This window comes from Myxocyprinus asiaticus, chromosome 12 (genome assembly GCF_019703515.2).
Source record: "Myxocyprinus asiaticus isolate MX2 ecotype Aquarium Trade chromosome 12, UBuf_Myxa_2, whole genome shotgun sequence".
Lineage (NCBI taxonomy): Eukaryota > Metazoa > Chordata > Actinopteri > Cypriniformes > Catostomidae > Myxocyprinus > Myxocyprinus asiaticus.
The window spans coordinates 27,457,012-27,477,823 of NC_059355.1; the positions used below are offsets into that span (position 1 = coordinate 27,457,012).

The window sequence follows — 20,812 nt, forward strand, 5'->3', positions numbered from 1 at the left end:
TTTGAAATAATGACTTGTAATAATCATTTTTGTTTGAACTGCAAAAAGTAATTGTGTTAAGATCAGGCAAGAGGTAAACTTAGATAGGTGTTTAAGTCAATAGCTCCACATTTTGTGTTTGTAACAATGCTTTTACAATGCGCTTGATTGAACCATGATTTGAGTAACAGATTTAGATTGTGTATGCTCCACTAAGCATTTTCAAATCCTTTAAAACTCTGTAGATGTCATTTAATAAAGCTGTGTTACTGGAACTATAGATAAATAGTAACACATAGTATGCATACGTTTAAGGAATGCTTTACACTTAATGCATCGCTGTACTGTACACCCAAATAAAAGAGACGCAGCTGTGAACCCGGCAGGGGGCTAGACAGCTATTGCTTCTATAGCTGGTATGACATGCAGCTCAGGAATGTGCCTGTCATTACAGGGACCTCACGGTTGGCCTCTCCTGGCCTGGTGTAAGCGGTCTGATTGAGATGCATTCTGAAGACGGCCTTTGTGCAGACACTCGAGAGCCAGATGAAAAACTGACTCTCATGCAGCCAAAACTCAATCTGTGTCCCTGTGTGTCCAATATGACATTGAACAAAACACTGTTTCCATTTTTATATTCACAGAAAACAAAGTCATATTGATCAGATATTCATCAGATAAGATCTTGTTGGACATGATGCAAAACAGTTCTTCTTGAACACCTCTCCTTGAAGATCTCACCTTTGACAAACAAAGTGATTATTTCAGATGGATATTTCAACCATAACCTAATGGCTTGACTGTCTGGAATTAGATCTTTTGCATGTGATTTTGAAAAGTAAAGAAAAAAGAAAAATCTTTGCCTGCTTTACCTTTTTGTGACAGCAGGAAAAAATGCAGCATTTCAGGAAAGGTAAAGCCTGGGATTGATTTCCTGTCTGGAATGAGAAGTCGTCTCACAATAAATCATTGTGAAAGATTTAGTTAAAGCCCACCCATCAGTCATTGGTCAAAACAATTCTTCTGTAATCTTCTTGCCTGTCACCAGACCACTTGATTGGATGCCAAGAAAAGTTTGAATCAAACCCTAAACTCGGTAGGTCAAACTCAGATTGCAGTAAAGTCTCTCCTCATCACCTTCTCAGAAGACATCTGTATACAGTTTACTAAGCTAACAGGTTAATTTGACATCTCAAACATCTCTTAACCCAAATGACTTTTGTCAGAGCTGGAGTGATCATCGACCCTTACAGAGCCAGTCATATGATGTGTTTCATTTGTGGCGGTGGTGGGGGGATGGCTGAGGTCAATGGTCATGCCTGGAGACGTCCAGTGCCGCCAGTGAGTGTGGCGCCTCTACAATCAATAGGAAAACTGGTGTCATGCAGTCTAGAGTCACTACTTTTATATTCAGTGTCTTGGCTGTTTCTTTGCAGCTTTTCTAAGTAAATACTTTTCTGAGCTGTTCAGCGGTCAATAAAATCCTTTTTCACTGATTATCTGTTTTGATGGGTTCGCTCCACTTGAGAGACCAGTGCACTTAACACTTCTCAAAAATCAACCCGTTACTATAGTAATAGAAGAAACAGAGGACTGCTGCACGAGGGGTTCAACAAGAACATTTGGCCCTCTCGACTGCTCATTAGCATACAAGCCCACAGCCAATAGGGAGGCAGAAGCAGCTAGATTACTTAAAGGAGACTGGCTATGACAACAGCCCCCTCCTCATTCCCTCCCCCCCATCCTTCTTGGGTAAAATCAGCATAATCCCTGTAGAGATCTGCCTTGACCTCAACAGTCACATGGGTATTGGATATGAGAAGTGTATGTGATAAGGTTTGTATGATCAGATCTCTGCACGGGGTTCCTAAAGGCTACCTTTTTCTGTAGTCTTTTATATGGAAGAAGTGTATGGCTGAAAAGACTCACACTGCGGTCAGGGACTGGCCATCTATGGAGGGCCCTTTGTCCAGGCCTGTCTTTGATGTGAATGTGGAATGTGCTGCCTGGAGAGTCCTCTGGAGCAAATCCGGACTCTCACTACCATTTCATCCATCAAAGTGTCTCAGGTCTGCTCTTTTAGGGACCTGTTTGGAAAACATGCTCGCTTGAGGGACTGTTTGGTGAGTTTAGAAGTTTTTTGCTTTGGTGTCTGTTTTATCTCACACCTGTTGTTGTTCTTGTGCTTTTATCTTGACATCTGTTTAGTCTTGTCTTATTTTATTGTTTGTAAAGTCTGAGGTTTGATATACTGTAGATTGTACTTCAAAAGGTACATGATCTTCAACAGACTTGGTCTATATGTGAAAGTATGTAGATGATCAAAACTTGACCTCATGTGAAACCTGTTGCATTTATCTTGGGCAAACCAAATGTAACTTCTTTTTAGTTGTCAAATGCTGCATCAGATCCTTACTATACATAACTGATGTAAACAAGATCAATATATAGAAATCTGTATATAAAAAAACTTGTTAACATAGACACTTTTAAAACACTTTAACGTTGGTTCCTCTGTGAATATAATTTAGATTTTAACTCTTCCCGAGCTGTATGATTTTCAGTTGTGCACATTGGATTAGCTGTTGTCTTTTCAACGTAGATTTAGATAGTTTTTAAACATGCCTTGCTCTGAAAACGTCGGTGGGGTACTTTCCTCTCCAAACCCCCCTCTTTGGCCTCCATTCCGCCTGGGCGCCACTGATTCGGACCACTGGCATATCTGCGCTAGACCAGCTGTAGCCCTGACAATACGTCTAATAAAGAGAATGCCATTAGCATTTGAATAGCTAGCCCCATGTATGGCGAGCACATACACACTTGAAGCTTTTGCACAGGAAAAGAGAGCAGCATTGAGTGAGTGCAGAGGGTGTCTTTTGGACACTGCATAATTTGCACTCTGTCCATAATTTGCCGTTTAATCTGTTCTGCTATCATTTAAATCTGTGAGGGGAAAGTGTATGGATATCTTGTTTTAGGCAGCATCAGTTTATATAGGCAAAGGGTGGTTTAAGCAAATGATTTGGGGCAGGTCAAGCATATTTGGGTTAACAGAGTAGTTTTTTATTTTTCTTCTGGTAATATATCAAATAATTATTATTATTATTTTTTTTTTTTACTGTTAACTTTCTAGTGGGTGACTAGCATTTGACCTTGTGATTTCATGGAATAATACTTAATACCTTTGACAGACTGTTGTTCTAACACCCCAAGGCCTAAGGGTAGCCTCAGACCTGGGCTTTAAAGTAAAAGCCAAAGTGTGACGAAATTCAAGGAGACGGATTTTTCATTCACCAAGTTGAATGACCTAATTTCTGGTACTTGTGAATGTTTTGACTCTCAAAAACTTAAAGGTCATATGTCGAGTGTGGGTGGACTGCGAAGTTTGGGGAACTGTTGGGCATAGGCCTGTCACGATTATTAAATAACTGTCTGATGCGATTTGTCCTGTATTTAAACTGGTCAGATGGCGTTCCAGATTGCTAATTTAACATTGATATGAGTTAGAAAATGTGCCTATGGTGGGTAAAGGTCGAAAAGTCCACAAATGGTGCTAAAACTGTGGATTTTTTTTCAATATAAATGTTCAATAAGATCAAACAATGTATGAATACAATCACTGAGTCATAAAGACAAGTACAGGTGAAGGAAGGAAAAAAATACATATAAACCAACCAAAATATATAAATAAATAAGATAAAGGAGACAAATAATCAAAGATAAAAATAAATATATTTTTAACATATATATATAAAATAATACATCTTTTATAAGTCAGGGGTCAGGAAAGTTCTAATTTCAGCATATAAGAAAGAGTATACAATTTTTATTAATAACACATTAACTCTTCATGCATTTATTGCTAAAACTGTGGAGGATGTGGTTAGGGGCCGTGATCAAAGCATTAAAATAAGGTGTGAAAGTGAAGAAATTAGGAAATAAATATTTTATTATAGCATAATATAAATAAATATAATTTTTTATTTACAAATTATAAAATATATTAGTTCAAAAAACAAGTGTAAATGTAGAATTGACCAAAACTAAAGTTGACTAAAAAGAGACATATTTTAAGATTTAGAAATATTTTGCTATTTAAAGCATTACTTTTCATGTCATTCACAAGTTTTTAAAGCCTTAAAAGGAAATAATTGTTTATCCCAATTTTATTATTTGATTTATATATTTAAAGTTAAATATGTAAAAATAAGGTGTATGAAGCACACATGCAGAAAAAAGTACACCTTAAAAAATGACAATTTATATGACAATTAATCGTCACATCCCTAAAATATACAATTCATTGTTATAATCACAAATATTTGTTTGACAATTAATCGTCAGCCAAATGTCATACTCATGACAGCCCTAGTTGGGCAACATGCTGAGTAATGCCTCAAGCCAAACTCATTGATGCTATGCAGCTGGTATATATCACAAGAACAGATCTGGAAAGAGGTTGAAATTTTCGATGATTGTCTGTCTAGCTCCTTTATGTTTGCACACTAGATTTGTCACATAAGGAAAGGAAAAGTAGTATTCGGACCTAGCCACAAGATGTCTCCCTTTGTCCACTATTCACACTAAGACATAAGTTACTGATCTCCGGTAAAAGGAATGGGGTCTTTATTGGGGAGGTCACTATGCGTATCATAGGAATTATCCTTTTTTAAAGAGGTTTTTAACCTCACCCCATGATGGGACTGGTGTTTCCCTGAGGAACCATATGACAAAAGTCTTTGCTTGCAGCGATTCAGCAATATTGGTTTGGACATGAGAGTTTCAAACACAGGCTTGTTTATTTTCATCGTCTGTGTTTTGCTAATGTATGATATATTTTTCAGTTGTTAAAAGCTGCAGTCTAACATTTTGTGGTTATGTTGTCTGAATTGGTTATGGGGTTTATGCAGGGTTATATTTGTGTTTGTGTTCTTGTGTATAATGCTTGACTAATTACAGACAGTGTTGTGGCCCATGCTAGTGTGTCTGTATTTTCCCATCACAGAGGTGGCTTTTCATGTCTCCATTTGGATCACAGCACTAGAATCCCTGTCAAAGTGAACTGAAGATTCAGACTTTATGTCCCTACCTCCTTCACTTTTAACCCCCTTCAGGAAAATGAAAATGGTGGATATTGTAGCACAGAAAATGCCATCTGAGAGCGACGTGCATATGGCCCGGAGCTTTCTCACAAAGATTTTGCGAAGCTCCATGAGGTATGGAATCAATTTATCTACCAGCAAACCCACATCCATTCCTGTACCATCAAGTCAAGTCAGATCTACAATCATATTCCCTCCATGGCCTTGTGATATCATCCCATCAGAGTTTAAATTTCCATCCATTAGCTTTCCACCATACATGTGTTCTTCATTCTTCACTAGTTTGTACAATATTATTCTAAGAATGTTTCATCTGCATTTGTTCAATATTTTCTTGCTTTTGTTGTTTAGGCATTTTCAAAAGTGTGGTAGTATCAATTGAAATGTATATGTATTTTACTGTTGATTGTAAGGACCGTGGGTGTGATTCAGTGACTTCTACCAGATCGTTTATTAAATTCAATCACCATTAAATGTTTTTTTTTTTTTTTTTTCTGTTTTACTTCTTCATGCATTACAGAAAGAACTGCTTTAAAGGGTATGTTACTGTGGCATGAGTAGTTAAAGTGAATTTATGGGTTACAGCTAATTTAATTTTGTTTTTGTAGGTGTTTGTTAGGCTTTTCTTGTATTTGTGGTTTACATTCAATAAACATTTTGCTAATGGTGAATGACTTTAACATTGACATGCTCACTGGCTACTTTCTCTCTTGTCATCATCATTGCAGTGTTGCCATAATCATCTACAATTTTTTGATATTCTTCTGTCCTTCAGAATAGTTGTTGTGGTGTTTGATTATCTGTTGATGCCATTAGTTGTGCAGATGGTCATAAGGTACCATTTTTCTTGCCTTGTTTTCTAATCTTTCTTCTTTTGCTCTGCCTCTTTCTCTATCCTTCTCTCTTTCCTGTTTGCTGCCCACAGGAGAAATGAACCCATGAGCAGACCTCACTCCTGGCATGCAACCAAGTTCAACGAGAGTCACTCGGAAGCCAAAACACAGTCCACACCCTCAGCAGTCCGGCAAGCAAAATATGATGCAAGGTAATTGGATTCACCTAGAATTTTTGGTTTGTCTTTACTGTTAATAAAAAATAAAAAAAAACATGTAGTTTTGAAGGCCCACATTTCTTCTGAACTGTACATTAAAAAGGCATAAACCTTTCTTATGGCTTTCTGCAGTAACATTTAATAGTTCATACAGTCTAAAGCCTTATTATCCATGTTTTTCTTTTTTTTTTTTTAGTTCATTCTCCTCTGACCTCTCTACTGACTGGGAGACAACAAATCTATGGAGAGTGTCCGATCAGTTCAGTTCCTTGGGCAGTATGGACAGCCTAGGGCACAGCTCTCATCCCTATCCACCAGGCCACCTTTCCCCGAGCAAGTCCAACAATAATAGCGTTGAACATTTGGGTGGTGGTAAACGAGACTCTGCATATAGCTCCTTTTCTACCAGCTCAGGAACGCCAGATTACACACTGTCCAAAAGTAACGCCGCATCCACCGAGAACATGCTGTACAAAATTAATCACTGGGACTCGAGTGGTAGGCACAGCAACGGCAGGCACAGCCGAAGCCTAAGTGAAGGTGTCCGACACGATGAAAGGCCTGGAAACGTGCATCATCCCTCAAGTCCAGGAAGCTATGAGAACCCAAGAACCGAAAATCAGCCAGGCACTCGGCATTCAAGCTCTGGAAGAGCTAATATTGGACCTGTCTGGCATGTCCCAGATATGAAGAAAAACATTGCATCCTCTACCCCACCTCCTACTCCACCTACACGCAGTGATAGTTTTGTGGCTACCAAGGTTCATGAAAAGGGTTTGATCACAGGCACCTTTGAAGGTCTTGGAGTTCATGCTCAGGTAAAGCCTCTAGTGAAAGGACTACACAAGGTTGTAGAAACCCATGACAGCACTCTTAAGGGTCGAAACGATTATATCCTGCCATCCAAAAACGATTCCTCTAATTCCTACATTTCAGCCGATACCCATCATCAGTATCCCCAGCGTATATCCTCAGACAAGACATACTCCCTATCGACCACAGACATCAGAGATAGACTTCCATCCTACACCCATATTCCATATCATCCACGGCAATACAGTGATGAGAGCAATTTCCATGCTCAAACTAAGACTGTGCCGCCAATAAAGCCTCCTTTCACTGGTTACTATAGCAGTATGCAAGAGCTACACACAAACAACCACATGCAGCTAAACAGCCAGATTCAGGGTAGTAGACCAGCTGCATCTTTGTCCGGTCTAGCCACAGATCCTGAAACAAGCAGTCAAAGCTATTGTTATGGAGTCACCTCCCACCAAACCCCCCAGGGAATGTCCCAGGGTTCTTTAATGAGAGCTGATGACTCTAAAGCTTCTTCAGTGTCAGAAATGTCACACGGTGGAAGGGACAGGATGTCCGTAGGTTCTCAAGGAGGAACTAAAGAAAGGTATTTTCCACCTCAGTCATATCACCATGACCCAGATCATAAGAACAATAATGCCTGCTCCAAACTGATTGACAACCACCATCGCATCAGCTCTAATCCCTTGAATATGCCCAATTCAGCAACCGCAAAACCTGAGCTGAGGGGGAGCCAGAAGCAGAACCATATGTCCAGCTCAGATATGCATTCTGGTAGTTATTCCCCCAGTAAGCAAACTGAGCACAGAAGTGCTGGCCATCTCCATTCTAAAGAGTACTCTAAACAACCCTTGCCAGCTACAAATGAGTCAAAGATATGTCCCCAGAAAACACCTATGCTGTATTCTCTTGCCCAAGAAAACAATGACATGGATGACTATCAAGATGAGTTGAACAGTGGAAGCGTTCAACAGGAAGCCCTTGACAGTCAAAGTGGCAAACAGGCGAGACGAAGTGAACGCTTTGCCACCACTTTGCGCAATGAGATCCAGATGAGGAGGGCCCAGCTTCAGAAGAGTCAAAGTGCATCCACTTTAGGTAGTCCTGTTGAAGCTGTAGAAGAGGCTGCTATCTGGAAGTCCACTGGGAGTTCTTCTTCCTGTTCGGATGGCTCATTTTCCAATTCTTATAAAGACCATCTAAAAGAAGCCCAGGCCAGAGTACTCCAGGCTACATCCTTTAGGAGGAAAGACCTTGAGCCAGTGCTGTTCGAGCATCCAGGTACTGAGGCCGCTACTTGGAGAGAGACACCTCCTCTTCCAATCGTCTCAGAGATCCCACCTGTTAAACCCATCTCAGGTAGTAATCAGATGCTTCGCATTGGAAGTCGAAAGAGGTTTTCTGCGGAAAAGAAAATTCTGTCTTTTTCTGAGCCGGATAAAATTCATGAAGTTGGAGCTGATGAACGCTCCCCTTTGCCTGACAATGCTGCACTCTTAGAAAATCGTTCCAAATTTTTTGAGGCGACAGGAAAACCAGCCTTCTCTAAACCCATACCAAAACAAAACCTGCAGATATCTGAATACTCCAGACTTTCCAGGCCTGGAGGCATTCACCACCCTGCAAAGAGCAACACTGCTGGGCAGAATAACAATGGAAGCACAACCCCCAGCGAACAACACCTTAATGAAGGTCAGGATGGTCCTCAGTCAGTGAACCGAAAAGCCATGCTAGAACGACAGAGACTTGGCACATTTGCAGAGTATGAAGCCAAATGGAGCACCCAGAGGAACACAACTGAACCAAGAGTATCTGGAAGATACCATTCTGCTGATAACATCCTTGATACAGGAATTGAAAAACGGAGTAAGCCCACCTGTGTGCACGAAAGATCTAGATCTTCCCCTTCTGCTGACTTCTATGGTCAGGTTGGTTATTTCTTCTTTAAGCACCCAGAAACATCTTAATCTAAAATGCACTATTGTTGTCAGTGTTTTTATTAAGCAGCTCTATCCTAAATCAAAAGTGACTTGTTTCTGACATATAGTCTAAATGAGTGATAGCAATAGGTCATAACTTAGTTAAACATTAAACTGTGCACAAAAAAGACACACCCACAGACCAAGAAAGTTGCAAGTAAGATCAATCATATCAACATTAAACCAACCTGGAAAATAATTTAGAATGGTAGCCTCAAAATAGGAAAATCTTAGAGCAGTTGAGATGTATTATATCCTGAAAAAGGAAGTTAAGTTTTATCTGCATTATATTCCTCTTAGAAAGTTCCAGTTCAAGAAAAGAGGTCAGCTGACTACTCCAGACCTGAGAGAAATCTCTTCGAACAGGATAAGAATGAAACAGGGTGAGTAATATGTTTTGTTTAATTTTTTTTTTTAGAATTGCAATGCATTGCAAGCAATAGGGATTTATGAAAAATCTATGCTGTGTTTTAATGGGAACATAGATTATACATTAATTATAAAGTACTGATTTCATTCAGTGTCACTTGTACTTTTAAAGTACCCTTTGTATTGTTATTTATGTTCAGGATCCTCCAGGATATGTCAAGCCAAGCCAGGCAAGTTTCCAATTGTAATTTAAATTATAGTGTTATATATTATATTGTGTCTGTGTCTCAGTGAAACTATGCCAGTGCTAATGGCTCTGATCTTGGCTTTGTCATAGACAGAAATCCACAGTTGGGCCACTTAGTTGGCCCTCACTGGGTTAAAGACAAACAGTAGACTCTTTATGGTCCTCACAAGCTTTGGATTTAGCCAAGCTGTGACAGTACAGCTATTCTCACTGAGTGGGCTTTGTGTTTGGAGGAGATAGTTTTAGGTGTGGGCATGTGAGTATAGGACAAGGAAGTGTCCAATCAGCCCATTCATGACACCAAAGAGAAAGGTTTTGTCATTTCATTTTTCCTGTTCTATTGCCTGTAAGAGCTCCTTTATAGAAATGTTTTGCCTATTACCTTACTGAAAACCTTACTGATTCAATTCAAGTTTTACTTAGCATTATTATGAGCATTTCATACATGTAATGCTTTTAGTATGCATTGCATTTCATCCCTGAAGATCTATGAATGGTAGCACTGTACCCTGCAAAGAATTTGCTAATCAAACAGAGCATGTATTTCATGACAGTCTGAAGGAACTTTAACACTTAATCCAATTTAAAGCTTGTATTGCTCAACCAGAATTCAAATTTCAAAAACCATCTGGATGACTAATAGAGGATTTTTGTGTATTTTTTTGTACTTCAATAATGCATCAAACTGGCAGAGATGTAGCATCACAGCTTTACAGTTCCACTGCTGGAAAACTTCCAAACAGTATAAAGCTGAGCTTTAAATGACCTCCAGTTAACTTAACAACTTTTGAAATCACTTCTCTTCCTGTCTAGCTTTTATTCATAAATGTTTGATTGATTCTGCAAATCACTGAATTACAGTACCTTGTGGTATAGACCAGTGATTCTTAACTAGTGGGTCGCAAGTCTGTTCTGATAGGGTCATGACCAGCAGTGAAAACAATGCTAAATGCAAATTTATAATAGATCAAATTACTGTGACGTCACATAGCAGGCAACTGCACTTCCGGGTTCTTTTGAGCAGCAGATTTCAATGGTGGTTATGAGCTGTGCTGCAGTTTTAATAATCTTTATAAACATTATATAATGTAATAATGTTTATTAATATTATTAAAATGTACAATACATTTATAGCAATGGTTTACAGTAAAGAAATATATGTAGGTTCTTTCTGAACTATCAGCAACAAGTTTTAACTTGGTTCAATAGGCCTGTATGATTATGTCGAGTATGTAACAAGTTGATGAATGCAGTACACATCCTCACACATTTAGCACACTTCTAAAGCCTGAGAAATGTGGCATATAAAAAGTAAACTATGATGAGACATGAAAATGATTATTATTATTTTATTTTTATTTTTTGCCTTTTACTGCTGTCGGTGGTGCCTTTTCTAGTGATATCAAATAATTTCAATTTATATTCCTAAGTAGGAAAACAATTTCACTATACACAGAAAAGCACATTATAGTACACAAATAAAACAAATAACTAAAGACATTCATTAGGGTTGCAGTTTATGTGTGATTTTGTATGTGCTGCAATTAAAAAAAAAAGAATTTGGTGCAAATTCACCTGTCACTTTGTAAAAGTTAGACAGCTGCCATCATCATCCTCAAACCATGAACAAAACTAAACATGGTGAAAGAAAATACAACTGAGAATTCATTAAACATGTGTTCAACAAGTTTAACATGGTTTGTGAGGTGAATTATTAGCTTTAAGATTAGAATTATGAGATTAATATTATTTTAATTATTTAATTATTAGTAATTATTATTAGTTTTATTTAAAATTATATTAATACATTTACATTTTTAATTTTGAGGACATTTTAGTTTACGTTTGCATAAGCAATTCTGGGACTGTTTTGGGTCACCACTTAATGTCCAAAATCTGGGTCCTGAAACAAAACCAGTTGAGATCCACTGGTCTGAAGAACCCAACATGAATGCAGATGTACAGTATAAGAATATTTTTTCATCCTTTGAAGATGGAGTTTAAGGCAAATAAAAGATTGTAGGTTCATCAAGATATTATTCCATTTAGATGTAAAGTGCTCATTTACCTGCAAGCTGTGTTCTTTAGGTGGAGCTGCTGTAAATATGAATTAGGACACAGTGTATATTTGCTCTCAAGGTTTCAGGTTACATTAAAAAGCAATGTGTTACACCATATTAAAGTTTCATTTTGTTTCCATTCCATTAATTTGACTCTTTTCTATGAAAGTACCATTTTCTAATGTCAAAGACAGCTTTGCTGTTTTTCAGATGATCATACCTCTTAAAGGGATAGTGGAATGAAATAATACCTGAACTTCATAGTTTTACTTCACACTTGACTCTACATTTAAATGTATTTCATTTTTCATCAGACACTTACTTTAGAATGGAAAAAATATATATACTTTGCAAACCCAAGAAATGATTTGCATCTTCTTTTCAACATTCCCTTGATACAGTATAATCTCATCTTTCAGGTATTTCATCCACTGACTTCTCCTGACTACTTTGTGTAGATATAAGGAGTGGCAAACTTGAATAAGAATGTAACCGCCAAACATCCATCATCCAAAGCCTTGTAAATTGCCCCCTATGAAAGGTTTTGTTTTGATTCTTGCTTGTAATTAAGGTGTTGTGGAGAGCATGATTACTGCTGAGACTGTTCGTGGCCAGCTATGAATTATATTGTAGCCCTGCATCTTTATTCCATCGCACAGGAATTTTCTTAGAAATCGTTATTTAAAGCTGCTGTGTGTAATTTTTGCAATGCTTAAATACTGACTTCTGTTCCAGTTTTATGTGCAGAGAACACTGTAAGCCATTCATAGGTTGATTTTAACATTGTGGCTCTTTGGCGCTTTCAACATTTCTGTTTGTTGAGCATCCCAACAGAGAAATATTGGCTCAACCAATGCCATGAGTTTCGGGCAGGCCTACCTGTTTGTCCAAACAATGGAAGGTGGAGGAAAATTACAAATTGCAGCTTTTTAAAGTCTCCCTTTCTCCTACCCAATGCAAACACACTTGACTTGATTTTAAGACTTAAGTATAAAATCTGGGAGAACTGTTTTGCTGCTGTTGACTTTTATGAGTGCAGCAAGTGTTGAATATATCCAATTGGAAAAATGTCAGTTGAGCTATAAGCGTTCTAGCCCCACCCAGGTGAGATTACATATGTTCAGGGCTCCAGGAAGCACCTGTCGCTGAGATGAGACACCCCAGTCAGCAGAGGTGAGCATAGAATACTATTTAGTCTTAGAGCGACTTTTAGAGCGCAAAGCTTTATTGACGGTGTGTTTTAGTTGCGACTGCCTGAATTATGAACTTTTCATCATTGTATTTTACTGCCATTGATTAATTTCAGAGGTGTGATTGTGTTCACTTGGTGAGAATTCTCTGGACCTCTTGTACTAAATAGAGGAATACTGGTCCATGGCTGCAAGTAAAATGCACAATAATCTTTGAAAATGTGTTGTTGATTATTCACAAGGAAAGATGATTAGAATGTCTCCTGATTTGACATTTCTTGAAGAGAATGTTTTGTTGTACAAACTTGATCAAACAATGAAAGTTAGCAGGGTAACACTTGACAGATTTAAGACTGATGTGTTTGATTAAAGCTAGGGTGTTCCTTGGTGTTGGGACAAAGTGCTTACATAGTGTTATGGGAGACACTCTGCATGCCAGTTCATGCTGAGAACAAATGCATGTATTTGACACCTTGCTAAATAATATAAGACTTTATAGAGAATGCATCCAAGCATGAATGCTCTACTTCTCAGTGCACGTTAAACTAATGATGTCTGCCATGAAAGCATGTTTTGTAAAGTTGGCTTTTTACAAGAAATAATGAATGGCTGTTCATGATCATACTCAATACAGTGTCACTAAAAATATTTGGTTACACTTAAACATGGATGTCTTTGCACTGTATAACAATATATCAAACCAAGTGTCATACATGGCAAGATAGCACAAGCCCATTCAGTAATAGCATTTAAATAAAGAAGTTTATTTTGTTTCAGATAATTAAACAATATATATATTGTGACACTTTCTAGTTGTCAAACATAAAAGGAACCGGTCCATATAATGTAATGAACTACACCCATGGTTACTCTGCTAGGACATCTGTGTGAACTTCAGTGGAACAGAATTACTCAAAAACATACATCCTCTAAAAAAGACCTTGGGACCAGATGGTTAAAAGTAATTGCAAAAATGGCTAAGAAAAGGCCTCATTTGTTTGCAGATGCCTCTTGGTTTGATAATGTTTCTAATGCAGTGACATTTCATACATTTTCAAGTGTGACCAAACGTGTTCTATTTTTTGGAGCCACTGAATGTTTGCATCTGCTATTTGCTAATTTTGATCTTTTCTACACTTTGTCTTTACTTTTGTCTTTGTGTATTCCTCTCTATGTCTCCAACCACTATTTATCTTCTTTTTTACTTTTGCTTGTCTCTTTCTTTCCCCAGTCAAAATCTCATTATGTCTCTTTCTTTTGAGCACAGCCACTGGTTCTTTACACCCAGCAGGTAATTGAATATAATATGTATGTGTGAGTGGAAATTGTTGGTGTCTGTATTTTTGTGCAGTTCAGATTTATTAAATCCTATATTATATATAGTTTGCAAACATAGACCAGAATCAGAAATTAACCAGGGCTCGTGGCAAATATGCCATGGTAAGTAACAGAAATGTCCCAAATACTTAAAGCTGAAGTATGTAACTTTTTCTGTGTTAAAATATTTTCTCCTATCCAACCTTAATATGCAACTATAGGTAAGCTATTCATAGGTTAATTTTCTCAAACTGTATGCCCCTGTGTCTCTGTTGTGCTATGAAAATCCTCTGTTTGTTTTGATTGACCCATCAATACAAACACAATGACATTGACTTGACCAGTGGCATGAGTTGGGGGTGGGACTATCTCTTTGTTTGACCAACAGCAGAAGGGGTGTATTCAGAAAGCTGTTTTGAAAACCAATTTTATTTTTTAAATACCATCTGGTGGCACTAGTGGCGCAGAAATGTCATACATCATACATAATTCCTCAGGTTTATATATATATATATATATATATATATATATAAAAACTCAGCAAAAAAAGAAACGTCCCTTTTTCAGGACACTGTATTTTAAAGATAATTTTGTAAAACTCCAAATAACTTTACAGATCTTTATTGGAAAGGGTTTAAACAATGTTTTCCATGCTTGTTCAATGAACCATAAACAATTAATGAACAAGCATCTGTGGAACAGTCGTTAAGACACTAACAGCTTACAGACGGTAGGCAATTAATGTCACAGTTATGAAAACTTAGGACACTAAAGAGACCTTTCTACTGACTCTGAAAAACACCAAAAGAAAGGGTCCCTGCTCATCTGCCTGAACGTTCCTTAGGCATGCTGCATGGAGGCATGAGGACTGCAGATGTGGCCAGGGCAATAAATTGCAATGTCCGTACCGTGAGACGCCTAAGACAGCACTACAGGGAGACAGGAAGGACAGCTGATCATCCTCACAGTGGCAGACCACGTGTAACAACACCTGCACAGGATCGGTACATCCAAATATTACACCTGCGGGACAGGTACAGGATGGCAACAACAACTGCCCGAGTTACACCAGGAATGCACAATCCCTCCATCAGTGCTCAGATTGTCCGCAAGAGGCCGAGAGAGGCTGGACTGAGGGCTTGTAGGCCTGTTGTAAGGCAGGTCCTTACCAGACATCACCGGCAACAACGTCGCCTATGGGCACAAACCCACCTTCGCTGGACCAGACAGGACTGGCAAAAAGTGCACTTCACTGACGAGTCGCAGTTTTGTCTCACCAGGAGTGATGGCTGGACTTGCGTTTATCGTCGAAGGAATGAGCGTTACACCGAGGCCTGTACTCTGGAGCAGTATCGATTTGGAGGTGGAGGGTCCGTCATGGTCTGGGGCGGTGTGTCACAGCATCATCGGACTGAGCTTGTTGTCATTGCAGGCAATCTCAGCACTGTGCATTACAGCGAAGACATCCTCCTCCCTCAGGTGGTACCCTTCCTGCAGGCTCATCATGACATGACCCTCCAGCATGACAATGCCACCAGCCATACTGCTCATTCTGTGCATGATTTCCTGCAAGACAGGAATGTCAGTGTTCTGCCATGGCCAGCAAAGAGCCCGGATCGCAATCCCATTGGGCACATCTGGGACCTGTTGGATCGGAGGGTGAGGGCTAGGGCCATTCCCCCCAGAAATATCCGGGAACTTGTAAGTGCCTTGGTGGAAGAGTGGGGTAACATCTCACAGCAAGAACGGGCAAATCTGGTGCAGTCCATAAGGAGGAGATGCACTGCAGTACTTAATGCAGCTGGTGCCCCCCTCCATTCAGGGACACATTATTCCATTTCTGTTAGTCACATGTCTGTGAAACTTGTTCAGTTTATGTCTTAGGTGTTGAATCTTTTTATGTTCATAGAAATATTTACACATGTTAAGTTTGCTGAAAATATAAGCAGTTGAAAGTCAGTTTCTTTTTTTGCTGAGTTTATATGGTTAGGAAAAATGCCCTCATTGATGATAAAAAAAAATTGTCCATTAAAATCAATTCCAAGGGACAAATATATGAAACAGGGCATTTCTTAAACTGATATTGACTTTATAAATTTGTATTTAGTGACTTGGTCTGCAAGTCTTTAAAGAAATGAATTAATGTAAGAATTTTGTCTTTAAGCTCTGTAATATTACAAAGTATTCTATTTACTAAGCTATTTTATACAAAATAGTGACATAAGAGCCTTTTTGTCCCTCCTTGCCTCCATGAGTTATAATATCTGAGTTCATAGAGAGGGAGGAGTAAAAACATAAACGAAAACAATCGAGGTTAAGATGGGGAAAAGCATTCTCCTAGCCTATTGCTGCAGGGGAAAGATCATTCATTCTCACTGCATGACAGGCTTGTGGGAACAGAAATATGCTGGGTATGACAGCCAGCTTGGGAGTAACCACGGAGAAATCTGGGAGAAATGTCTGCCTGCCTATCGATTTACGCTCAATACAGTGCAGCTTTGTGCACCAAAAAGGACAAATACATTCTGTCTGAAAGTCTGGGCCTTTGATAAATGCATCTTTGGTAGCGTGCATTGGTGGACTGAGTACTTCACTTCAAAGCACTTCTCATTTGTTTTCGCAGGTTAAATAAAAAAGGATACAGTGAACTCATTTACAAGGAGAAACCAGAAGCACCTCCTTCAGCTTTGACTAAAGACCTGGAGAAAAAGCCTTCAGATCCTCCAGCCAGTCATCATAAATCTGGACTACATTTCTCTGACAATAGCACTCGCAGTGAACCATCAGCTCTTTCCAAAAATAAGAGCTCTGTTCTCCAGGCACCTCTTTTGTCCCATCTGGATAAGTACAAATGTCCTGAGGGCACACATCCTTCTCTTGGAAAACTTTGGGAGGTCCAGCCTGGATCACAAGGAGAAGTCTTGGCCTCACTCCCTCTTGCCAACAGTCAAAGCTCCATCCCCGTCTCAGCCCCAGTTCCCTGGAAGGGCTTGGAGCATAGCAAAAGGCCAATCAGGGAGGAGGAGCTACAGCAAGAGCTTGTGCCTCCTCCCTTTCCACCTCCTTCCCCTCCGACTGCCCTGCCCACCCAACAAAACACTGGCCTGACCCAGCCCACCATGGAGGGGCAGCATTCGCTCTCACCCCAGTTCGCTCCCCAAAGGCTGACTGACAAGCCCCCTGTCTCTGTCTCCATACAGGATGAAGCTCCTGGGAGGTAAGGCTCTCTGTATTTTAAAGCAAAGTTCTTCCATTCAGGAATTCTTTCAGGTCTGTGCTGGAATTTGAGGAGGTTTCCACTAGAAGACCACAGCTGGGCTCCTTTCGGCTGCAATCTTAAAACCATCACTGGAAACTCTCCCTACAGCCCAGTATTTTAATGACAGTGCTGCTCTGGCTGTCTCTTTATTGTATTCATACACATAAAAGGGGTTTATTCATATGTGTCCTTACTGCAGGTTTCCTATGTGTACTGCAGTTCTTCAGATCAGGCATAAGTGGAATATCCCCAACCTCAACTGAAGACCGTAGCAAATTATCATTGCTGGGGCTTTATTTTCAATTTTTGTTAACTTTGCTCTATTTTTACTGATGTTTACTAGAATGTTTACTAGAAAGTTTTTAGTATTCTTATAGTTTCTAGCCTTCAGGTGCCTCTTAAGAGGCACTAGTCCAGGGTGAGGTGAATACCAGATTTTTGGTCAGGGGCAAAATATGCTTCAGTGACATTGTGTCGATTGATTCTTAATTATACAGTGCATCCGGAAAGTATTCACAGCGCTTCACTTTTTCCACATTTTGTTATGTTACAGCCTTATTCCAAAATGGATTAAATTCATTATTTTACTCAAAATTCTACAAACAATACCCTATAATGACAACGTGAAAGAAGTTTGTTTGAAATCTTTGCAAATTTATTAAATAAAAAATGGAGAAAAAAAAAATCACATGTACATAAGTATTCAAAGCCTTTGCTCAATACTTTGTTGAAGCACCTTTGGCACCAATTACAGCCTCAAGTCTTTTTGAGTATGATGCTACAAGCTTGGCACAAATATTTTTGGGCAGTTTCTCCCATTCTTCTTTGCAGGACCTCTCAAGCTCCATCAGGTTGGATGGGGAGCGTCGGTGCACAGCCATTTTTAGATCTCTCCAGAGATGTTCAATTGGGTTCAAGTCTGGGCTCTGGCTGGGCCACTCAAGGACATTCACAGAGTTGTCCCATAGCCACTCCTTTGTTATCTTGGCTGTGTGCTTAGGGTCGTTGTCCTGTTGGAAGATTCCTTTGCCCCAGTCTGAGGTCCAGAGTGCTCTGGAGCAGGTTTTCATCAAGGATGTCTCTGTACATTGCTGCATTCATCTTTCCCTCGATCCTGACTTGTCTCCCAGTTCCTGCCGCTGAAAAACATCCCCACAGCATGATGCTGCCACCACAATGCTTCACTGTAGGGATGGTATTGGCCAGGTGATGAGCGGTGCCTGGTTTCCTCCAGACATGACGCTTGCCATTCAGACCAAAGAGTTCAATCTTTGTTTCTCATGGTCTGAGAGTCCTTCAGGTGCCTTTTGGCAAACTCCAGGTGGGCTGTCATGTGCCTTTTACTGAGGAGTGGCTTCCGTTTGGCCACTCTACCATACAGGCCTGATTGGTGGAGTGCTGCAGAGATGGTTGTTCTTCTGGAAGGTTCTCCTCTCTCCACAGAGAAATGCTGGAGCTCTGTCAGAGTGACCATTGGGTTCTTGGTCACCTCCCTGACTAAGGCCCTTCTCCCCCGATCGCTCAGTTTGGCCAGGCGGCCAGCTCTAGGAAGAGTCCTGGTGGTTCCAAACTTCTTCCATTTACGAATGATGGAGGCCACTGTGCTCATTGGGACCTTCAGTGCTGTAGAAAAATTTCTGTACCCTTCCCCAGATCTGTGCTTCGATACAATCCTGTCTCTGAGGTCTACAGACAATTCCTTGGACTTCATGGCTTGGTTTGTGCTCTGACATGCACTGTTAACTGTGGGACCTTTATATAGACAGGTGTGTGCCTTTCCAAGTCATGTCCAATCAACTGAATTTACCACAGGTGGACTCCAATCAAGTTGTAGAAACATCTCAAGGATGATCAGTGGAAACAGGATGCACCTGAGCTCAATTTTGAGTGTCATGGCAAAGGCTATGAATACTTATGTACATGTGATTTTTTTTTTCTTCCGTTTTTTATTTTTAATAAATTTGCAAAAATTTCAAACAAACTTCTTTCACGTTGTCATTATGGGGTATTGTTTGTAGAATTTTAAGGAAAATAATTAATTTAATCCATTTTGGAATAAGGCTGTAACATAACAAAATATGGAAAAAGTGACGCGCTGTGAATACTTTCCGGATGCACTGTATGTATGGATGTGTATGTATTTGATCACAGGAATTTACAAGGATATTTTTTCTGTGTACAAATCCTGAAATAAAAGCTCATATTATAAAAAAAAAAAACAACAACAACAACAACTACAGAGTATTTTCACACACATTAGACCCTATCAGGCCCTATTTTAAGAGTGCTAGCACTAAGCATTTGAGTCATTTTATATAGACACTGTATGCTGATTTTCAACTCAATCAGACTATCGGTTGCATAGTTAGAGCTGTTTTCATTTTTTTTTTTCCTGTTATAGCACCACCAAGTGGCCAAACTCCATTTTTTTTTTTACTGTGACCTCAGATTGAGCTCATAAGCATGTGTTCCGAGTTTGTTGAAAATATGTCATTTCTTTCGGGCGTTATAGCCATTTTAGTAAAAATGGCGCGCCCTTTTTGAACGTTTTGGCACCCCTTAGTGACCGTGAGTCGAAATATCAACTTTCTTTAGATAATTATTGATAATCAGATTCCAGAGTATATTTCTGCACTGGTTTGGTTCCGATCGGGTGAAAAACCTAGGACTAGTTCGCAATCCCATTGGACTAGTAAGTTGTTTAGAATGAGAAGAGCTATCAGATGATATATATTACTTGTGTTTTTCACAACACTGTATTATATACAGCCATTAACATCTACAAAAATCGTGATAGCACCACCTAGTGGCCGATTTTTTTAAAAAACTTTGCACAACCCTCTCAGACCAAGAGTCAAATAGATCCACCAAGTTTCATTCCGATCGGTCATTGTTAACCTTATGTAATAGCTGCTGAAATTTGATTGGCCGATGGCAGCCATGTTTTTCAACATACGTGAATGTCCATATAGACAATGATGGCAGCTGAGACAAAGACAATGTATGCACATTTTGAAGTCAATAGGATTAACGGTTTCATAGTTACAGGCAATTTCATTTTTTTTTTTTTTTTTGGTATTATAGTGCACCATGTGGCAAAACCATGCCAACACCTCTGGGCGACCAAAGATTGACCTCTTACATAAGCATGCCAAGTTTGGTGAAGATATCTCATTTCCTTCAAGAGTTATAGCCATTTATGTAAAATTGGCCATTCCAACTTCCGATGTTTTCACATACCGTAGCTAGCTCGAGTTGAAAGTTCAAACTTTTTTTGATAACTTTTGATATTGAGACTCCATAGAATCGTTTGGCACTGGTTTGGTCCCGATCGGACGAAAAACCTAGGACTAGTTAGCAAAAGTAGGTTTTATGAAAAATCCAAGATACCGAAAAATTTTTATAGGCGGAAATGAAATCAGAGATATACGTTTTGTTTG

The 20,812-nt window shown here is 39.3% G+C and overlaps 1 protein-coding gene across 5 annotated transcripts in view; it reads left to right on the forward strand.

Moving 5' to 3' along the window:
- Positions 1 to 20,812, forward strand: part of LOC127449386 (protein Shroom2-like) — a 71,182-nt gene that overhangs the window by 41,404 nt on the left and 8,966 nt on the right. Inside the window, exons 1-7 of one of the 5 annotated variants that reach the window (XM_051712754.1) lie at positions 2,061 to 2,102; positions 4,985 to 5,195; positions 5,602 to 5,619; positions 6,007 to 6,126; positions 6,329 to 8,879; positions 9,231 to 9,313; positions 16,737 to 17,330. In XM_051712754.1, the coding sequence (XP_051568714.1) occupies positions 5,059 to 5,195; positions 5,602 to 5,619; positions 6,007 to 6,126; positions 6,329 to 8,879; positions 9,231 to 9,313; positions 16,737 to 17,330 (3,503 nt within the window). In that variant the 5' untranslated portion in view covers positions 2,061 to 2,102; positions 4,985 to 5,058. Of the gene's footprint in view, positions 1 to 2,060; positions 2,103 to 4,984; positions 5,196 to 5,601; positions 5,620 to 6,006; positions 6,127 to 6,328; positions 8,880 to 9,230; positions 9,314 to 16,736; positions 17,331 to 20,812 lie in introns of those variants that run through there. The other 4 variants (XM_051712755.1, XM_051712756.1, XM_051712753.1 and 1 more) reach the window with 4 other exon arrangements.